Raw genomic sequence first — 16,436 nt, 5'->3', positions numbered from 1 at the left:
CTCAGCCGTCCTGACATGTGCGTATGGATGCGGATTACAATTGAACGGACAGCCCGACAAGCGGGGGCACGCCGTACCCACGACCCTCCCTCTTCAGTCGCGCGTACAGCAAGTCCAATCGCTCCCTCCTCCGGTCCGCACTGGCTCATCTGTCTTTTCAGGCGCCCCCATCATTACCGTGCCTGCCACACAAAATCTCGCACGAACTGTCCTCTCCCACCCATCTGCAACGCCTGTCCCGAACGTCCACTGTGTACCCCTGAACGCGCACAGCCCCCCCATTGACGTTTCGGTGATGAGGCGGATATTTGCCGCAGCGTTCAGGTCGCGGTTCCTGCTTCAAAGGGGACAACCAACCCGGTCTCACCCGCCGCGGCGCCTCCGTCCAAAACACTTGCTCAATTTCGTCAAGTCGTAGACTGTTTGCATGCTCTCGCCCGCTACACAAACACGAATGCTCAAACGCTCCCTTCCCGCACGGGTCCTTCCGGCTGCGCCGGTCAAGCCTGCCCTGCTTAAAAAGGGCAAAGTTCGGGCTGACAAGGAAGCAGAGCGGATCCTCCAGAGCCTCACAGACCTCAAGAAGGTCGGGTTCACAAGCAAATGACGCCTGCTTAACCAGGTCGTTGCCGCCGGAAAAGTCGTCAGCAGCGTGGCAGCCTGCTTAGCAGGCGTCATTTGCTTGTGAACCCGACCTTCTTGAGGTCTGTGAGGCTCTGGAGGATCCGCTCTGCTTCCTTGTCAGCCCGAACTTTGCCCTTTTTAAGCAGGGCAGGCTTGACCGGCGCAGCCGGAAGGACCCGTGCGGGAAGGGAGCGTTTGAGCATTCGTGTTTGTGTAGCGGGCGAGAGCATGCAGAGATGGGGCGGGGACGACCCGTGGGCTGCAGCGCAGAAGCAGTGGAGGCGGAGTGGCGGAGCAGAAGCAGAGCAGGCAGCAGCAGAGCGCCAGGCGCTCGAGTCAGCATCACCATCCACTGAGGAGCGCGAGAGAGAGCGAGCGAGCGCAGGCAAGAGCAGGCGCCGAAATGCGGCAACGTTGCGCGCGCGGTCTCACCTGCGGCCGCGGCGCCTGCAGCTGCGATAGCTGTGTGTCGGTGCTATTCCTTGCGGAGCTGGCAGAGCCTTATGGCCCGCCCGCTCACGCACAGGCGGAAAAGGAGCGATACCGGCGCGGCTGCGAGTACTTGTGGCCGCTGCGGTTCCCATCGCGGCGCCCGATCCGTGCGATCATGTTGCGATGGTCGAGCACTACCCGACATTTAACTATCTCGGCTACTAGGGAGCTTTCATATTTCATCACGGCCCTCATGCCCTTATCTTCTGTCGACTGGCCACACACACACCCAGGCCCCCACCGGCCCACCACCCCCAACATCCCCAAGACATCGGCTCGTCGCGTAGCTCAATTCGGAGCGGGTACACACGGGCGCAGCTAGGCTGACGGGAGTTTGCGGCATTGGTCAGCGTGTAGATAGCCAGAACTGCCTTCAAGCCCCCAGTTCTCAATCAAACACGCGGTATCCCGGCTTGCCCCTCCAGGCCCACCCCCCCTCTCCAATCCCATCCCCCATCCCCCCTCTCCAATCCCATTGCAATGATGCTGAGGGGACTGGGCAAGGGGGGCCTGGGGTGGAAGGGCTCGCGAGCGATCGCGCTACGTGCGATTGTTATTAATGATGTTAGCGCAGGTTTGGTAACGCTTCGAACGCGACCGGATCCTCGAACCTCCAATTCCTTCGCCTCTAGCGTCTTGCAAAGTTATGCGCAGGGGTGGTTATGCGCAGCCACGATAACCGTGCCCCCGCTTGTCCCTTCAATTGTAACTCGGACTGTCAGCAGTCACAGGGCAAGCGCAATACACAATTACAGTGCCCTCCATGGGTGCGACATGCCCCCACGGTGGATTCGGGCCATCCGTGGCTCTCGCCAACGCGGCGTCCCCACACGCCGAAGCGATGTGTTGAGTTCGCGCCTAGAACAGACGACCACTCAGCTGCTGCTGCTTGGTAACCCCAAGGGCGGTGACTTGCACAACTTACAGACACACGCATCGCATCAGCAGCCCCAGCATGAATCTCGTCGGCCGCCGGGCCAACGCCGGCCGCCCCTACCCTGCCTTGACTGTCCCCGCCGTCACCCCGCAACCCTCCTCTCAACACAACCTCCCGCCTCCTCGCAACCTGTGCCAATGCCCAACAATGCCCGCCCTTGCACTCGAACACATACCTGGGAACGCAGGACCGCCAGCCCCCGCGCACTGATGGCCAGGAGATCCCCTGCTGCCTATGACTGCCCCCCTTGGCGCAGCCCGCCTCACAACCTGCCGTCAAGTTGTGTTTGCCATGGCCCGCCCGCGTGCCCCGACTCCCCACATGACTCGCCGCCTTTGCTCCCCTGCCACGCCCATTTGCTACGGCTGACACCACACCTACGAGGGTCACAGCGCCGGGCATCAGTGGCCACCGCCTGCAAGGCATCTATTTTCCATTTGAACCTGCCTCACTGCTGGCAATCGCCCGCGCATACGCGCGCCAATCTTGCGTTCCCGAGGCGGTTCACAAAACACAGGGCATACGAACACGCGTGCATCGGTGCTGCCCTTTCGGCGTAAGAATGCAAAACAACAACAAAAACCGATACTGCAATCGGCAGTTCGCACACGGACGAAAAGAGTTTCGACTCCAGTTCTCCCCCCAACCCCAAAGAAGTGCGCATGCCATTGCAAGCGTGGTGCAAGCGTGTCACAGGCACTGTCACGCCCTTTCCTCCCTCAACAATTCTCAACTCCCCCAAGGCCGCCGAGCTTCCACCCCTGTCTCATGGCACTGCTCCTCCTCCTCCTCCTCCTCCTCCTCCTCCTCCTCCTGCTCCTCCTCCTGCTCCTCCTCCTGCTCCTCCTCCTCCTCCTCCTCCTCCTCCTCCTGCTCCTGCTCCTCCTGCCCTTTGACCTTGTCTCCTGGCGGCCACCCCTCCTGGCCGCCGCCCCCGCCCCCGCCTGTGCCTCACTGCCCGGCGTGCGTGCCGTTGGCGGCGGCGGCCGAGGCGGCCACCGCGGCGGTGGTGAGGCCGCCGTGGCGCTTGAGGAAGGCGGCGTGGAAGGCGGACAGCGCCTCCACCACGCGGCCGATGTCTTCCTCCGAGGGCAGGAAGGTGGTGCGGAAGTGGAAGGTGCCGTCCGCCTGGCCGAAGCCGCTGCCGGGCACCACCACAATGCCCGTAGCCTCCAGCAGCTCCTTGCAGTACAGCCAGTCGGGCTGCTTGCCTGGGGGTAGCCGTGAAAATGCGGAGGGCGGAATGATGAAATTACAAAGTATGAAGTGCCGGACGTCCAGTGGGCAGTGCGCAAGAGGCGCGGCAGGGGCGTAAAAGGGGGTTGGAGCCCGGGAGCGGGCGAAGGGAGAGAGGGAGAGGGGGAGAGAGCCGCAGGTGGTAGGTACGGCGTTGGTGGTCGGGAGGGCGCGGAGCGAAAGCGGCCACAACGCACACGTCACCGCCCCCCCCACCCGTACCCACATACCCGACCCCCGCCCGCCCGCCTGCCCACGCACCTAGCTTCTTGGCCGCCGCCACGGCCGCCTCGGGCAGCGTCACGCGCGGGAAGGCGTACAGCGCGCCCTCCGCCGCATTGCACGACACGCCCTCCAGCCGGTTCAGGGCGCCCACCTGCGCGCGGGGTGCGGCGGGTGACGGCGCCAGGCGGGGGGCGGCGGTGGTGCGGCGGCGTTGGTTGGTGCGCTTGGTTGGCGCGAGCGAGGTGGGCAGCACATGCAAGCAAGCCACGAAGCCGGCTTGGCATGTCCTCTGCATCCAGTCGCCTGGCAACGCACGCCACGCCACGCAAATCCCATATCCCACCTCCATTTCGACCAGCTCAACCCTGCGAGCCCCTGTCCTCGCCGTCCCAGCAGCCCTCAGCAGCGCTCCTCTTCCGCGCCCTCCTCCGCGCTCCCCCCCCGTCCTCCTGCCCCGCTCTCACCAGCAGCTCGGCGCGGCGCTTGAGGGAGCCCAGGATGTCGGACTTCTCCTTCCGGTACAGCTCGTAGGAGGCCTCTCCAGGCTGTTGGCAGCGGTTGGGTGGGGGCGAGGTGGGGCTTGGTGGGGTTATGTGCGCCAGCCCAACGATACAGTTCCCAATAGTCATGGAATGGGTTGGGGCTTGTTGGGGAGGGAATGCGATGGCGCAGGTGTGCAGGCTACGGTTCGTCGGGCTTGACTCCCTTTCCAGTGCCCTTCCAAGCCCCTCCAAGACTACCGGTCTCACGCCAGGCCAGGCCATGCAACGCATAGCCACTCCCCGCCGGCAAGTGCCCCAATCACTACTCCCCGCCCTGCAGTCCCCAGCCCCTTCCCCGCCCCTCCCCCGCCCCTTCCCCGCCCTTCCCCCTCCCCCCCCGCGGGCGCGACTGCTTCCTCATGGTTCAAAGTTAAACCCCTGGCGCCGCCCCGCACCTGCGGCGGGTTCATCATGAGCGCGCAGCAGATCTGTCCGGACAGGTTGGGGCACAGGTTGATGGAGGCCAGCTTGAGGATCTGGTCCTTGACGGGCTCGGGGAAGCCCGTCACCTCCATGTAGCCGCCGCGCCGCCCGCACTCGCCGATGAAGCCTGGGGTGTGTGGAGGCACGGGTGTGGGTGTGTGTGGGTGTGTGAATTACATCCAAGATTATTTAAAAAGTGAACGCGTAGGAAGGGGGGGAGGCAGGAGGAGTGGGGGAGTGGGGCGGGTAGAAGATTGGGATGGAAGGGGTGGCCAGGTGGGCGTGGGAAATGGAGGTCCGGGACCAGCGCGCCGTCATTCAGACCCCCCTCCACCCGTAGCACCATCATCAGTACACACGCACATACGGCTCCCCCGCCCCTCTCCCCACCGCCTCCACCCGGTGCTGGGTCTTGCTACACTTGGGATTGGAATCAGCTACCCTCCTCCTCCCCCTGCAACACCCTCTCCCCCCTCTCACCCTTGCTGATGGAGTGCAGCGACACCAGCGGCACCTGGTCCTCCAGCCCCATGGCGCACGCCACCTTCTTGAAGCTGAAGAACTCCTTGTTGCCCACATAGATGTTGGCCTATGGTGGTGGGAGAAGGGGAGGTGGGGAGGGTGAGGGCGCGCCGTTGATACCAGACCTGAGACCAAACCCACGCCCCGTAGACTTGAAATCGTTGGGGGGTTACACTCATGATTAGCGAAGACAATGGAAGACGGTAGGCGATCGGGGGGGAGGGGGGGGCGCAATGACAGACGCAGACCGGGTGACGTCTGGGACACTTCACTGTAGTTCACGCGACACGGCGCGTTGCTGCTCTCTCATCCTTTTGCAGCCCCGACTCAACCCACACACGCCCCCGCCCCCCCCTCCCACACGGCCTCCCGCCCCCCTGGTTCTGCCTTGGACTTGGTTCATCTTGGGGTTGGAATCTACCACCCCCTTCGGTGTAGTTTGGGCTGGTATCTACACCCCCCCCCCCCGCCTCCCCCCCACACCCAACCCCAACCCCCACGCTCGCCCACCTGGTACACCTCGTCCGCGATGAGCACCAGCTGCTCGTCGCGGCAGAAGGTCAGCACGTCGCGCATGTTCTGGTAGCTCAGGCACTGGCCTGCAGGCGGGGGGGAGGAGGAGGCAGGGGTGGTTAAGAGTGGTGGTGGTTAGGGGTGTGGTTAGGGAGGCAGGGTGGCAAGGCGACGTCGGGTTGCGGGCTTGGGTGGCAGGCCGTGGTGTGGCCATGCTGCTTCCATCCCGTGTACCCGTATCGCCGAAACATGCGGCTCTTGCTCCGCCTGCCCCCCCTGCCCTCCTGCCCCCGGCACCCCTCGGCCACCCGCCTCCGCCGCCGCGGCCCTGCCCCGTGCAGCACCGCCTCCCCCACGCCCAAGGTGCCTCCAGCGCAGCCCCGTATCCATCCCCGCCCCCTTCCCTTGTGGTTGACCCTCCTCTTACCCCTCCCCCTCTCCCCTCCCCCTCCCCCTCCCTTTCCGGCCTTTCCCTTCCCCTTCCCCTTCCGCCCTCCCCTCCTCCTCCCCCTCGCCCTACCCCTTCCCTCTCCCCCTCCCTCTCCCCCTCCCTCTCCCTCTCCCCCTCCCCCTCCCTCTCCCCCTCCCCCTCCCCCTCCCCCTCCTCCCCTTCTCTCACCGGTGGGGTTGCCGGGGTTGATGACCACCATGGCCCGCACGCACAGCCCCTCCCGCCGCGCCTTGGCCAGCTGCAGCCGCAGGTGCTCCACGTCCAGCCCCCAGCCCGCGCCCTCGTCCAGCAGGTACGGCGCCAGCGTGCCGCCGTACAGCGTGAGTGTGGCGCTGTACAGCGGGTACTGCGGGATGGGCACCATCATGGCGTCCGTCTGGGGCGGGGGGAGGGGAGGGGACGCGACGGGAAGCTGGGTTAGGGGAGAAGGAGAGGAGGGGGAGTAGAGCACCCGGCACAGCGGGTACAGGCGGGTAGCGAGTGTCTCGGTCGGGGCAGTGGCGCATGAGCCGCAGGCGCCAGCTGCGGGACGTGTCCTCACGCGGCGCACTGCACCCACATCCCGACATCCGCGACCGTGCGCCGCCCCGTCCCACCACCCCCTCACCGCCCCCGCCACCCCCTCCCCGCCACCCCCTCCCCGCCCCCGCCACCCGCCCCTCCCCCGCCCCCCGCCCTTCCTCACCGGCTCCCGCAGCAGCAGGTCCATCATGTAGTGCACCGCGGGCGAGGCGCCGTCGGTCATGTAGATGTTGTCGGGGTCGGCGGGGTAGCCGTCGCGCTTGGTGATGGAGGCGGCGACCAGCTGCCGAATGATCAGCGCGCCCGCGCTCTCACTGCGTTTATGTGTGTGTGTGTGTGTGTGTGTGTGTGTGTGTGTGTGTGTGTGTGTGTGTGTGTGTGTGTGTGTGTGCAGGCGTGAGGGTGGCTTGCGAGGTCGGGGCAGGCACGGGCAGCTGAGGCGGCGACAGGCGGTGGTGAGAGGGGGGTGCGCTGCACTCGGTCCTGGTTTGCACGTGCGCGTGCACGCCCTTCCGCGCCCCGTGCCCTTCTCCCCAGCCCCCAGCCCCCAGCCGCCCCCCCCCCCACCTGTAGGCGCCCAGGCCGCCGGGGATCTGCTTGGTCAGCAGCTGCGCGCGCGCGATGACGTCCTCGGGGAACAGCTCCCGGATGTTGGGGTGGCTCAGCAGCTGTGGGTGCGCGGGCGTGTGTGTTTGTGTGTATGTGTTTGTAAAAGTGGTGGTGGGGTGGTGACATGTGGGAGAGGGCGGTAGGCGGCGGGAGGAGCGACGGGCCAACGACCGCGCCAGGGCAGCCCGCCCTAGCATGAGGTGGCGCTCACAGCCCGCATACGCCCACAAAGATCCAGAGCGCAGACAACCGTCCCGCCGCCAGGCAGCTGAACGTCCTGCCAATGCACTGCACTGCACTGCACTGCACCGGAACACTGCCGCTGCGGCGAAGCGCAGGTACTGCAGGTCCGCCAGCGCTGCAACCGCTGACGGGGCCTAGGCGGCTGCGTGAGGGGGCCGCATGTGAGGCCTGTGCCAGTGCGAGCTCGCGCCCGGCCGCAGCCGCCCGGCCGTGCAGTGCAGTGCAGGAGGGCCGCAGCTGCACCGGCCCCAGTGCGTCGCCCGATCGCCGGCCTGATGGACGTGCTGCCGCAGAGGCCCGGGGTCAGCAGGCAGTGCGCCGCCGCCCGGCTGCTGCTGCTGCTGCTGCTGCTGCTGCGTGCCGCCTGACCTGCGCCCGCCCAGCCCACCCCTCCTTCCCTGCCGGCCAGTCGCCACTAGCCTGGCAGGCCAGCCGTGCACCAGCTGCGCCGTCAGCCGCTGCACCGTCAGCCGCTGTGCCGCTCCCTGTGCAGGCCCTGGGCGCACCGCCGCCCCGCCGCCACCTCGCTGCACACAAGTCGTCGGCACAGCGCCCACCCGCCAGTGCTGCTGCCCCCGCCGCAAGCGGCCGCCGGTTGCTGAGCCGGTGTGCCCCAGGCTGCTGCTGCTGTAATCATGCTGCTGCAGGCTTGTGTCGCGCGTGTAGTGCCCATGCCATGCATTTTACGCGCTTCCAACAGCCCAGGCCCTCCGGACCGACTGCTCCTGGCGCACCTCCGCGTGTCCTACCTTGCGCCCCACGCCAGCACCCTCCACCCCATCAACCCGTATCAACCCCACGCACGCGCCGCCCCCGCCCCGCCCACCTGCGGGCACTCGCACAGCGCCAGGACCTGGCGAAAGTAGGTGATGGGCTTCTGGCCCAGAATCTGCGGGTTGCCGATGTTGCACCACACCACCTTGTCGAACGGGTGGTTGTGCTGCCCACTTTCGACCTCCTTGGCGATCTTCTGGGCCAGCTGCACGATCTCTCCGCGCACAGCATACTCCGATTTGATAACGCGCTTGTTAATGGTGTCTATCCCCAGCGGCGCGCGGCGGACGGGCTGTTTTTGAGCTGCGGCGTCCTGCGCGCTCGTGCTGGTGCCATTGCTGGTGGAAGGAGCGTCCATGTTCGTCATCCTGTGGGCAAATTATGCGTGTTTGGGCTTGCGGACGACTAATCCGGGCGGTTGCGCGCCTGGCGATGCCCATTTGCAGGTGCAAGCCGGGCGCAGTGACGACTCACGTGGTCTTGGCCTGAATTACTGGCCTAGTCCTCCGACTATGGCTTCCGTAGCGCGACTTCTGATTTTGAAGCCTCCCTAAGCGGCCCAAGCGCATTGAAATACTTTTGAGGGCGGCGCTCCCCGGCGACACGTTGTTTGCAGTGACAAAGCTTGGCGCACCGAAGGCAGTATCAATGTAAGCAGAGCGATTTACTGTGTAGACACAAAGCTAGTTCAGTTCAAGCTGCAGGTCGGCACACGCAATACAGCAGCGGTTCTGCTGAGCCAAAGCTGTGGCTGCAAGCAGTGCATGTAGCGAGTACTATTATTTTGCAGGTGCGTTTCGCGACCGATTGTGACGCACAGTGGATGACTGGATTTTCACTTCACTGCTTCCAAGAAGGCATGCACACAACCATGAAATGAGGTGTTCTGAATACTCTTGACCCGTCAGTCCCCAGACCTGAATCCAGGGAAAGAACCTCCAGGCTCAACCGTGACAGGCCCACGAGGCACGCCACGCCCGGTCCAGGTCAGCCTAACCTTAGCCTCCAACCAACCTTCAGCACCAGATCCTTCTACCAAAGAACTCCATGCGATGGACATTCAAGATGAAACAGGCCTTGGATAGTCCTATCAGCGATTGCAGTTACCGTGTTCCTGTGCCACATGCGCCAGCGGCCAACCCCTGCCCGCAACCGGCCTCCCCCGTGCCCATCTCCCTCGCCACCGTCAGGGCCTTGCCGTGATGCCCACTGCATTACCGATTCATCACATCCACACAACAAAAAGAATAACGTTTCGTTATAATAAAACAACAGGGACAAAAGAGGACATCGCAAAACCGCACAAGGACGCACACCAGTGCACGCGCGAGGGTATACCATTCATGCTCGCTTGCGCCATCCGCTGCCTGCAGACCTGCCGCGCCGTTTCCCCCTTCGCCGGTGCAGCGCACCGTCACACTCTGGGCGATGAACCCTACACCCAGCCCCCGCGAACCTTGCCGCAGCCGCGCAGGCTTCGCCACGGTTGTCAGGTCACCCACCACTCCACTCGGCTGCTACCGCCTCCCGCTCCGGCCGTGCGCTCACTGCTTGAGTGCGCGCACGTAGCTCTCCACGAACGCCACCTGCTCCTCCGTCTCGGGGCTGCGCCGCCCGCCGTCCTGCCGCGTGTCGAAGGCCCGCTGCACCCGCTCCAGGCACTCGGCGGCGGGCAGGCTGCAGTGAAGAGCAAGAGTCAAGGGCGGAGGCAAGGGTCGAGGCAAGGGTTGTGAGGTGGGAGCGAAGCCGTGTGCGGGCCCAACCAACGCATGTGGCTAGCTGTGTCCGTATGCCACCGCCCGGAGTGTACGCCTGCTCGCTCAGCGGTGTCCTTCCTGGGTCTTGCTGAAAACGTTGCACGCTGTGCTCCCGTAACCGCCGCATGCTGCCCGTCATGTCTGATGGAGCTTACAGCAAACGGTAGAACCAAACCCGGCCCGCCCTCCCCCCTCAGACACGCTCTCCCCCCCCACACACACGTAAATGGTTATACCCCCGTTATACGCCCTTCCCTTCTACCGGCCGTCGCGGCACTCACTCGTACAGGCTGGCCAGCAGGCACGCGCCCACGGTGCCGGCCCGCCCGCGGCCGCCCCAGCAGTGCACGTACAGCTTCTCGCCGGCAGCCAGGCGCGACTCCAGGTCTGTAGGCGCGGGAGGGAGGGGGGTAGGGAGGCAAGATCAGGGTCAGCGAATAGGCGGTGTGTAGACCTACCGAGAGCCCTTGCGTACGCGCCCACGTTGCCCCCCACGCCCCTGCCACACTGCCTGCGCCAACCCCCCTTGCCCTTGCCTTCACCCCAGCTGTTGCGCCCGCTTGGCCGCGAGGTCCGGAACCGCCCGCAGCAGTACATTAGCCCCGCGCACCCCCAGCGGCGCTCACCCGAAATGAGGTCCCTGAGCGGCCCCGCGGCCGGGATGCCCAGGTCCTCGATGGGGCTGTGGCAGAACTGCAGCTCCACCGGGTGGTACTCCACGCCCTTGCGCTTCTGGAGGGGGTGCGGGGCGGTGACCACAATGGATGGCGCATATTAAACCAAACGAAGGGTCACAGGGTCACCAGCTGCAAGCAATCATCCGCACGCGCTTCCCCCAGCCATGTCCACTCCACCACTCCCCAGTCCCCGTTGGAGGGCAGCGCCGCAAGCGCTGCCCTCCCAAGCCTCAAGCCTCAAAGGCTCGGAGCTCCGCTGCCCGCCCGCACCCACCCCCAACCAGACGCCCTCACCCGCGTCGGCAGGAACTTGTCGAGTGATGGGTTGCGCAGGCCCTCCACAATCTCCATGGGCGGCGGCCTGGAGGGAGGCGGCGCGCAAGAGGCAGGGGCACGGGCGGGACTCGGGGCGCTGCGGGTGTTGCTGGAGTTGGGTGTTGCTGGAGTCGGGGTGAAGCGGGTGTTGCCGGGATGCGCTGAATGGCAGGGTGATAGGGCCCACCCACCATCCCAACTGCACGGCCATGACAGGGGCACCGCAGCTGCAGCTGATCCGGGCACGCCTGCTGCGTGTGCCTCTCGCCCGGCGTCCATGCCGCGCTCCAAGACGCCACAGCCCTGACACCTAGCTCCCTTCCACCTCGACAGCCACCCATCAAGCCCCGCCGCCCCCGCCACTTTGGTCCCTGGCACACAGGGCTGCTTTCCACCACACACTGCATACCCCTGCTGCCTGCTGCTGACTCCTGCTGCCTGACTCCCGTTCACTCCCACTGACTCCCACCGACGCCTCCTGCTCTCACCCGTTCAAGGAGGCGCGCACCAAGTCGGCGGTGGCCTTGTACGGCAGGAAGCCATTCTTGCCGGCCAGCGTCATCTTGTCCTGGGGAGGCAGCTCAGCCTGTGTGCGGGTGTGATTGTGAGGAGGGGGTTCCCGGCGTGACGAGTCGGCGGATGGGGGAATGAATCCTGCGCAAGAGCCGAGCGAAACGGCCCCAACACCGCGCCATCCGCCCGCGAGGAGGTGGTCGAGGGTGCGCTGGATGTGGGGCGGCTAAGGGCTGGCGGCTGAGGGCGCGTGCAACAGGCGCAACGCGAAGATCGACCCTATCCGACCCGGCTGACCAGCCAGTACCCTGTGTTGGGACTCCCGCATCGCCGGCGCCCCCCCCCCCCTCAGTGGAACCGTGCCGTTGGCCCTGACACCACATCTCACTGCACGTGGCCGGACGCCGCCCCAGCCCCCAGCCACATGGGATCTGTGGGGCGAGGGGGCAGGCGCGCGATGGTGCGATGCCGCGGCAGCGGCAGCGTTGTGGCCCCGGTTGCGAACGCCCCGCCCCCCCCCCTGCACACAGCTGCTGAGGCTGCGGCCGCCTGCTCGCAACATGGCTTGAGGCCGCGCATGCCAATAGCAGGATCCACTCATCCCGAAAGCTGTCACTGATAGCCACAAGGCCTGCCCCGCTGCCGCTGCTGCAGCGGTTCGTGTCACATAGCCGGCGACAGGATGTCCGCCGCAGTCGCGCCAGATCCGTATGCTGCTACTGCTGCTGCTACTGCTGCTGCTACTGCTACTGGTACTGCAACCAACATGCGCTGCCGGCACCACAGCACCCGTGCGGAGCTCAGGGCCGCGGCCGGTCGCTCTGCCTCCCTCACCCAGGCACCGAGTCCGGCCGTGCACGTCCCCCTGGCGCCATGAACGCGCCCCTCCAGGCGCTCCAGAACCCGCACCTGCAGGCTGACAAAGGTGGTGATGCCGGTCTCCAGGATCCGCTTCAGCTGCACCTCGCCCTGCTCACGGCGCAGGCAGCGGCTGGGCTCCACATAGGGGTAACGGCCCAGCATCACCGAGCCGGGGATAAGCCAGTTGGCGAACTCCGTGAAGGCAACTTTCGATTCGTAGGCATCTGCAACGTGAATTTCCATTTGGGGTGTCTGTTTGAGCAGGGTGCTTGCATGGCCTTTCCCATTTCGACAGACAGTGCCCGGTGCTCACTGTCGAGGACCGGAAGGCTTGGTAGTTTGCTCGATGAGACACGAGTCGAGAGGGTCGCTACGGAAGGGCCGTTCGCCCGGCAGGAAATCCGCCGCTGAGTCCCGTGGGAGAAAGCCCGAGGGCAATGCCGAGCTGGATGATTCAACGTCTGCATTGTTATGCTAGAATCTAGGCGTCAGTTGAAGCTAATTGCCTCGGCGTATCGCTGGGTATGCGCTAATCGACCGGTACAAGTCGGTGTTCTTCCCTTGCCCCTGAGAGCTTAAAGCGCAGTGTGCGGTGAATTTGAGTGTGCTTGGTGCTACTGGTCAGTCTGGCGCCTGTGCTCTACAGTTCAGGATGAATCGCGATGAATCTCGATGAGGGGGTGGTCCATGATGCGTGTGGCTGCGGACACGAAGGACGTGGTTTGCCCGCCGGGGTACTACTAGCATCACGCATGTCCCTCAGGTTTCCCGTCGGGCTCGGTGCACGCGCACCAACAATGGTGCACGTCACGGCCATGTCCACGTCCTAGACATCCAACTCACGCATCCTAGCGCGACTCAAGCTGCCGAGCCATCTACGTTAGCACCTGCAACGGCCACGTCCCCCCATCAGTAGACAGGCGCAGGAGCAAAGAATTCTCCACAGCCGCCGCGCTATTCCGCACCACCTGTCTAGCACGCATGGCCCACAGCCACCAACACACATGCTTGCCAGCTCAACAGCCGCCGCAGTACAGCCAGGGGGGGCGGGGGGCAGGGGGGCAGTTGTTGTTGTTGTGCCTGACCCAAACCTGCCACCCCAAACCCTGACGACCCAACCCTGACGACCCAACCCTGACGACCCAACCCTGACGACCCAACCCTGACGACCCAAGCCTGCCCAAAAACCTGCCACCCCAAACCTGCATTCCCAACCCTGACATCGCGGCGCCCCATCCGTGCGATCCTAAGACCATCGCATCCACACAACAGAAAGAATAACGTTTCGTTTTAATAAAACAACAGTGTGTGGCTGTGTGGCAGTGTGTGACACGAAGGACAGGACTCAAAAGCTTCAGGCCCCCTCACCTGCGCTTATCACCTCCGCGGTAATGCATTCCCGGATTCCCCTCTTGCTCTTGGGGCACACGTGCGCCCAGCTCCAGGAACAGGCCATGACGCTGACAGCTCAGGCAAAGCCCCAAGCGCTGTCCCGCACGCGAGTCGCCACCTGGGTTGGGTCCACACTACTCCGGTGTGCCCCTTGCTGTGAGCTGCAGCCCGCTTGTCGAAGTGCGTCCCAACCCGCCCCCACGTGGTGCAGAAGCTGTGACCCTGGGAGCCGTGAGAGCTGCTGATTACAAGGTCCACGAGCCCTCCGCCGCGGCACCGCAGCCGCGGCGCGCACGCAAGCCACACACGCACATCCAAGCACACACACGCAAGTCCTCTTGGGCCAGCCCACCCGACTGGTTGCACGGGCTGCGCCCGGTCCTCCACCACCCCGTGCCCCCGTCCTCCTGTCCCTAGGTGCCGCGCTCGGCCGCTGACGTACCACCGCCGCCAGGGGAACAACAACACCCCGCCCCGAAAAGCAAGTCGCGCCGCCTCGGCCACCTCGCTGCACCGCCACTCCCTGGTGCCGCATATAATCTTCTGAACCGCCTTTGACCGAAGTCTCCCGCCGAGGTCCTACGACACCGCAAAGCAAAGCACCAGGCACCGCGGCCCCAAGCCCTCCTGATCCTTCGCCGCTGCCAGGCACACCGCACAGCCGCAGCGCAGTGCAGCCGCCGACTGCCACAGTCATACTGCCAAACAGTCATCACGGCCACGATTCGTAGCTGTCGCTGCCTCCGATGCCTCCTCGAGGTAGATCGGGGCTGGCGCTCTCGCACGCACCACACGCAGACGGCATGCCGGGTCAGGGCCCGGTGAAGGCCCGACGCGGCAGCGTCCTCACGCACTCATGCCACACCCCGCTGGTCAGCTAGCAGGCTAGCTAGCTTATTGGCCAGTCAGCAGTTTACCACTGCTTGGCGTCCTTCCGCTTCTTCATGGTGGCGGGGGCATTGTTGGGCTTGCCCTTGACGTCGGTGCCCTTGTACACCTTGAACCTGCGGGCCGGCAGGTGTCAGGTGAAGGGGTGAGGTTGGGTTGGTGGGATGACCTGGATGAAGGTACGACTTGCGTGGCGATAAGGGAGGAGCCGTGGCGCGTCGGGCAGGAGCAATGGGGGCACGTATGGCGGTCTCCCTCACACGTCGTGCTCATCTGATCGCACAGCACCACACACCGCCGTGGCATCCCCTGCCACGGCCCATACGGAACAGCTCCTCCCCCCGCCCCCCGCCCCCCGCTCCCCGACCCGTCTTCCACCCCACCCCGCCCCACCCCACCCCGGCCCTTGCTCTCACCGGCTCTTGGGCGAGGAGCACACGGGGCACTTGTAGGAGCCGGGCAGGGACTTGAACTCCTGGCCGCCGTCGTAGATGTAGCCGCCTGGAGAGGTAGGGGAAGAGGGCAGGGGAGAGGAGGGGAGAGGAGGAGCGATTAGGAGGAGGGGAAAGGACAGGGTTGCCGCGGGGGGGGGGGTCAGACAAGCAGCGTGGGCGGGAGTTGGCCAGTGGTTGTGTCCTAGGCTGTGCAAGAGTACGCGGTGTTAGTAAGGTGTGCATCGCCTTGCGGTCGCCGGAGGCGAGACTGTCCAGGCGCGCATGGCATGACACGGTGGCATGTGCGCACACCGGCGACCTCTGCCTTATAATTTTAGGCCGTGGACTGCGAATGCAGGCCAGCAGCTACTCACAGTCAATGCAGATCATGAACGCCGGGGCAGCAGCACCGCCGGAGGCAGCGGGCTTAGCACCGAAGCCAAAAAGGGCCTGGGTCTTCACAGTCGAGCGCGAGATACGCGCAGCGACCACGGGGGCCTGCAAATATATGACAAGAGATCCCGTCAGCGCCAATCGGCAGGCAACTGCAGCAGGGGACGCCAGGTATGCTTGCAGCACTACCGCAGCGCATGTCGCGTGCACGCGGCCGCTGAAGGCGCTGCGGATCCAGCTGACGGAACTCATAAGCAGTGAGCCTGATCATGCTGGAAAGCCTGGTCGCGTGGCGCCATAGGCAGCCGACGCTTTTATCGCCAGGTCACCACATGACGATGCAAGCGAAGGGAGCTTCGCATTGGAACCCACAGCCAGTTCAATGCACGATTCACTAGAAGTGGCTGCCTATTTTGTAATCCGGGCTGAAAGGAAGCTGAAGGTCCCGTTGTAAGGGAATCCTCTTCGCTCACCTTGGGGGCCACCCGGACGCCCGAGAAAGCCTGGCGCTGAGCAAGCATGGCCATTATGACAAGTGTGTGTGTTATGCAAGGGACTTACAAGTCGACGCTGCAGCGCGCCAGGCTTCTATGCGCTGCCTGGCTCCTGCGCCCCATTCCGCCGGATGGGGCCCTCCGCCGTACAGCAGGTGCCAGCGCACAGGTACTAAGGACAACCGTTCGCAGCCCAGCTAACACGCACGAAGCGGACACCGCATGGCTCCTGACTTTGACGCTGTGTGCGGCGGGTAGCTTGAATGCGTGGTGGGGGAACGGGCAGTACGCACCAGGTGAGGTACCTGCCCTGTTATGCACTGCCAGCCAAGCAAATTGGCCCGACACGCAGCCCCGCAGCCCCGCAGCCATGCACCCCCCGCAGGTGCCGAGGCGTCTGGACTGGCTGCAGGCGCATACAGCACACAAGGCGGCCTGCGGGCTGCAGCTCTGCACGGCTGCGCCGGGGGCCCTGCCCAGGAGCTGCAAGTAGGGCAGCAGCGCTGCAGGAATGCTGCACGCAAATCCGCACGTGCGAATGGCGACGGAGTCCCGATTGAAGTGATGAACAGCTATCCCCCTCCCCCGCTGCAGGCCCT

The 16,436-nt window shown here is 65.0% G+C and overlaps 4 protein-coding genes across 4 annotated transcripts; all 4 read right to left on the bottom strand.

The window, feature by feature from the left end:
- Positions 1 to 22: 22 nt before the first annotated feature.
- Positions 23 to 1,259, bottom strand: CHLRE_06g284726v5 (uncharacterized protein). The gene is made up of 2 exons (XM_043063317.1): positions 1,149 to 1,259; positions 23 to 883 (listed from the first exon to the last, which is right to left on the bottom strand). Exons 1-2 carry the CDS (start codon positions 1,231 to 1,233, stop codon positions 675 to 677), a joined length of 294 nt encoding a protein of 97 aa, XP_042924023.1. The 5' UTR covers positions 1,234 to 1,259; the 3' UTR covers positions 23 to 674.
- Positions 1,260 to 1,667: 408 nt separating this feature from the next.
- Positions 1,668 to 8,879, bottom strand: CHLRE_06g284700v5 (uncharacterized protein). Its single transcript, XM_043063316.1, has 11 exons — positions 8,588 to 8,879; positions 8,166 to 8,481; positions 7,055 to 7,155; positions 6,651 to 6,801; positions 6,134 to 6,341; positions 5,512 to 5,600; positions 4,960 to 5,068; positions 4,452 to 4,606; positions 3,979 to 4,059; positions 3,551 to 3,665; positions 1,668 to 3,264 (listed from the first exon to the last, which is right to left on the bottom strand). The coding sequence occupies exons 2-11, from the start codon at positions 8,478 to 8,480 to the stop codon at positions 3,005 to 3,007; spliced, it is 1,584 nt and encodes a 527-aa protein (XP_042924022.1). The 5' UTR covers position 8,481; positions 8,588 to 8,879; the 3' UTR covers positions 1,668 to 3,004.
- A 55-nt stretch (positions 8,880 to 8,934) lies between these two features.
- CHLRE_06g284650v5 (uncharacterized protein) lies at positions 8,935 to 12,828 on the bottom strand. Its single transcript, XM_001695297.2, has 7 exons — positions 12,550 to 12,828; positions 12,285 to 12,460; positions 11,351 to 11,448; positions 10,842 to 10,908; positions 10,497 to 10,602; positions 10,152 to 10,257; positions 8,935 to 9,790 (listed from the first exon to the last, which is right to left on the bottom strand). Exons 1-7 carry the CDS (start codon positions 12,701 to 12,703, stop codon positions 9,658 to 9,660), a joined length of 840 nt encoding a protein of 279 aa, XP_001695349.1. The 5' UTR covers positions 12,704 to 12,828; the 3' UTR covers positions 8,935 to 9,657.
- Positions 12,829 to 13,861: 1,033 nt separating this feature from the next.
- Positions 13,862 to 15,900, bottom strand: CHLRE_06g284600v5 (uncharacterized protein). The gene is made up of 4 exons (XM_001695296.2): positions 15,817 to 15,900; positions 15,325 to 15,448; positions 14,933 to 15,017; positions 13,862 to 14,632 (listed from the first exon to the last, which is right to left on the bottom strand). Exons 1-4 carry the CDS (start codon positions 15,868 to 15,870, stop codon positions 14,542 to 14,544), a joined length of 354 nt encoding a protein of 117 aa, XP_001695348.1. The 5' UTR covers positions 15,871 to 15,900; the 3' UTR covers positions 13,862 to 14,541.
- Between the last annotated feature and the right edge of the window lie 536 nt (positions 15,901 to 16,436).

Source organism: Chlamydomonas reinhardtii, chromosome 6, assembly GCF_000002595.2.
Source record: "Chlamydomonas reinhardtii strain CC-503 cw92 mt+ chromosome 6, whole genome shotgun sequence".
In the NCBI taxonomy this organism is placed as follows: Eukaryota; Viridiplantae; Chlorophyta; class Chlorophyceae; order Chlamydomonadales; family Chlamydomonadaceae; genus Chlamydomonas; species Chlamydomonas reinhardtii.
The sequence above is the reverse complement of the archived record's forward strand: the minus strand, read 5'-3'. Positions and strand labels throughout refer to the sequence as shown.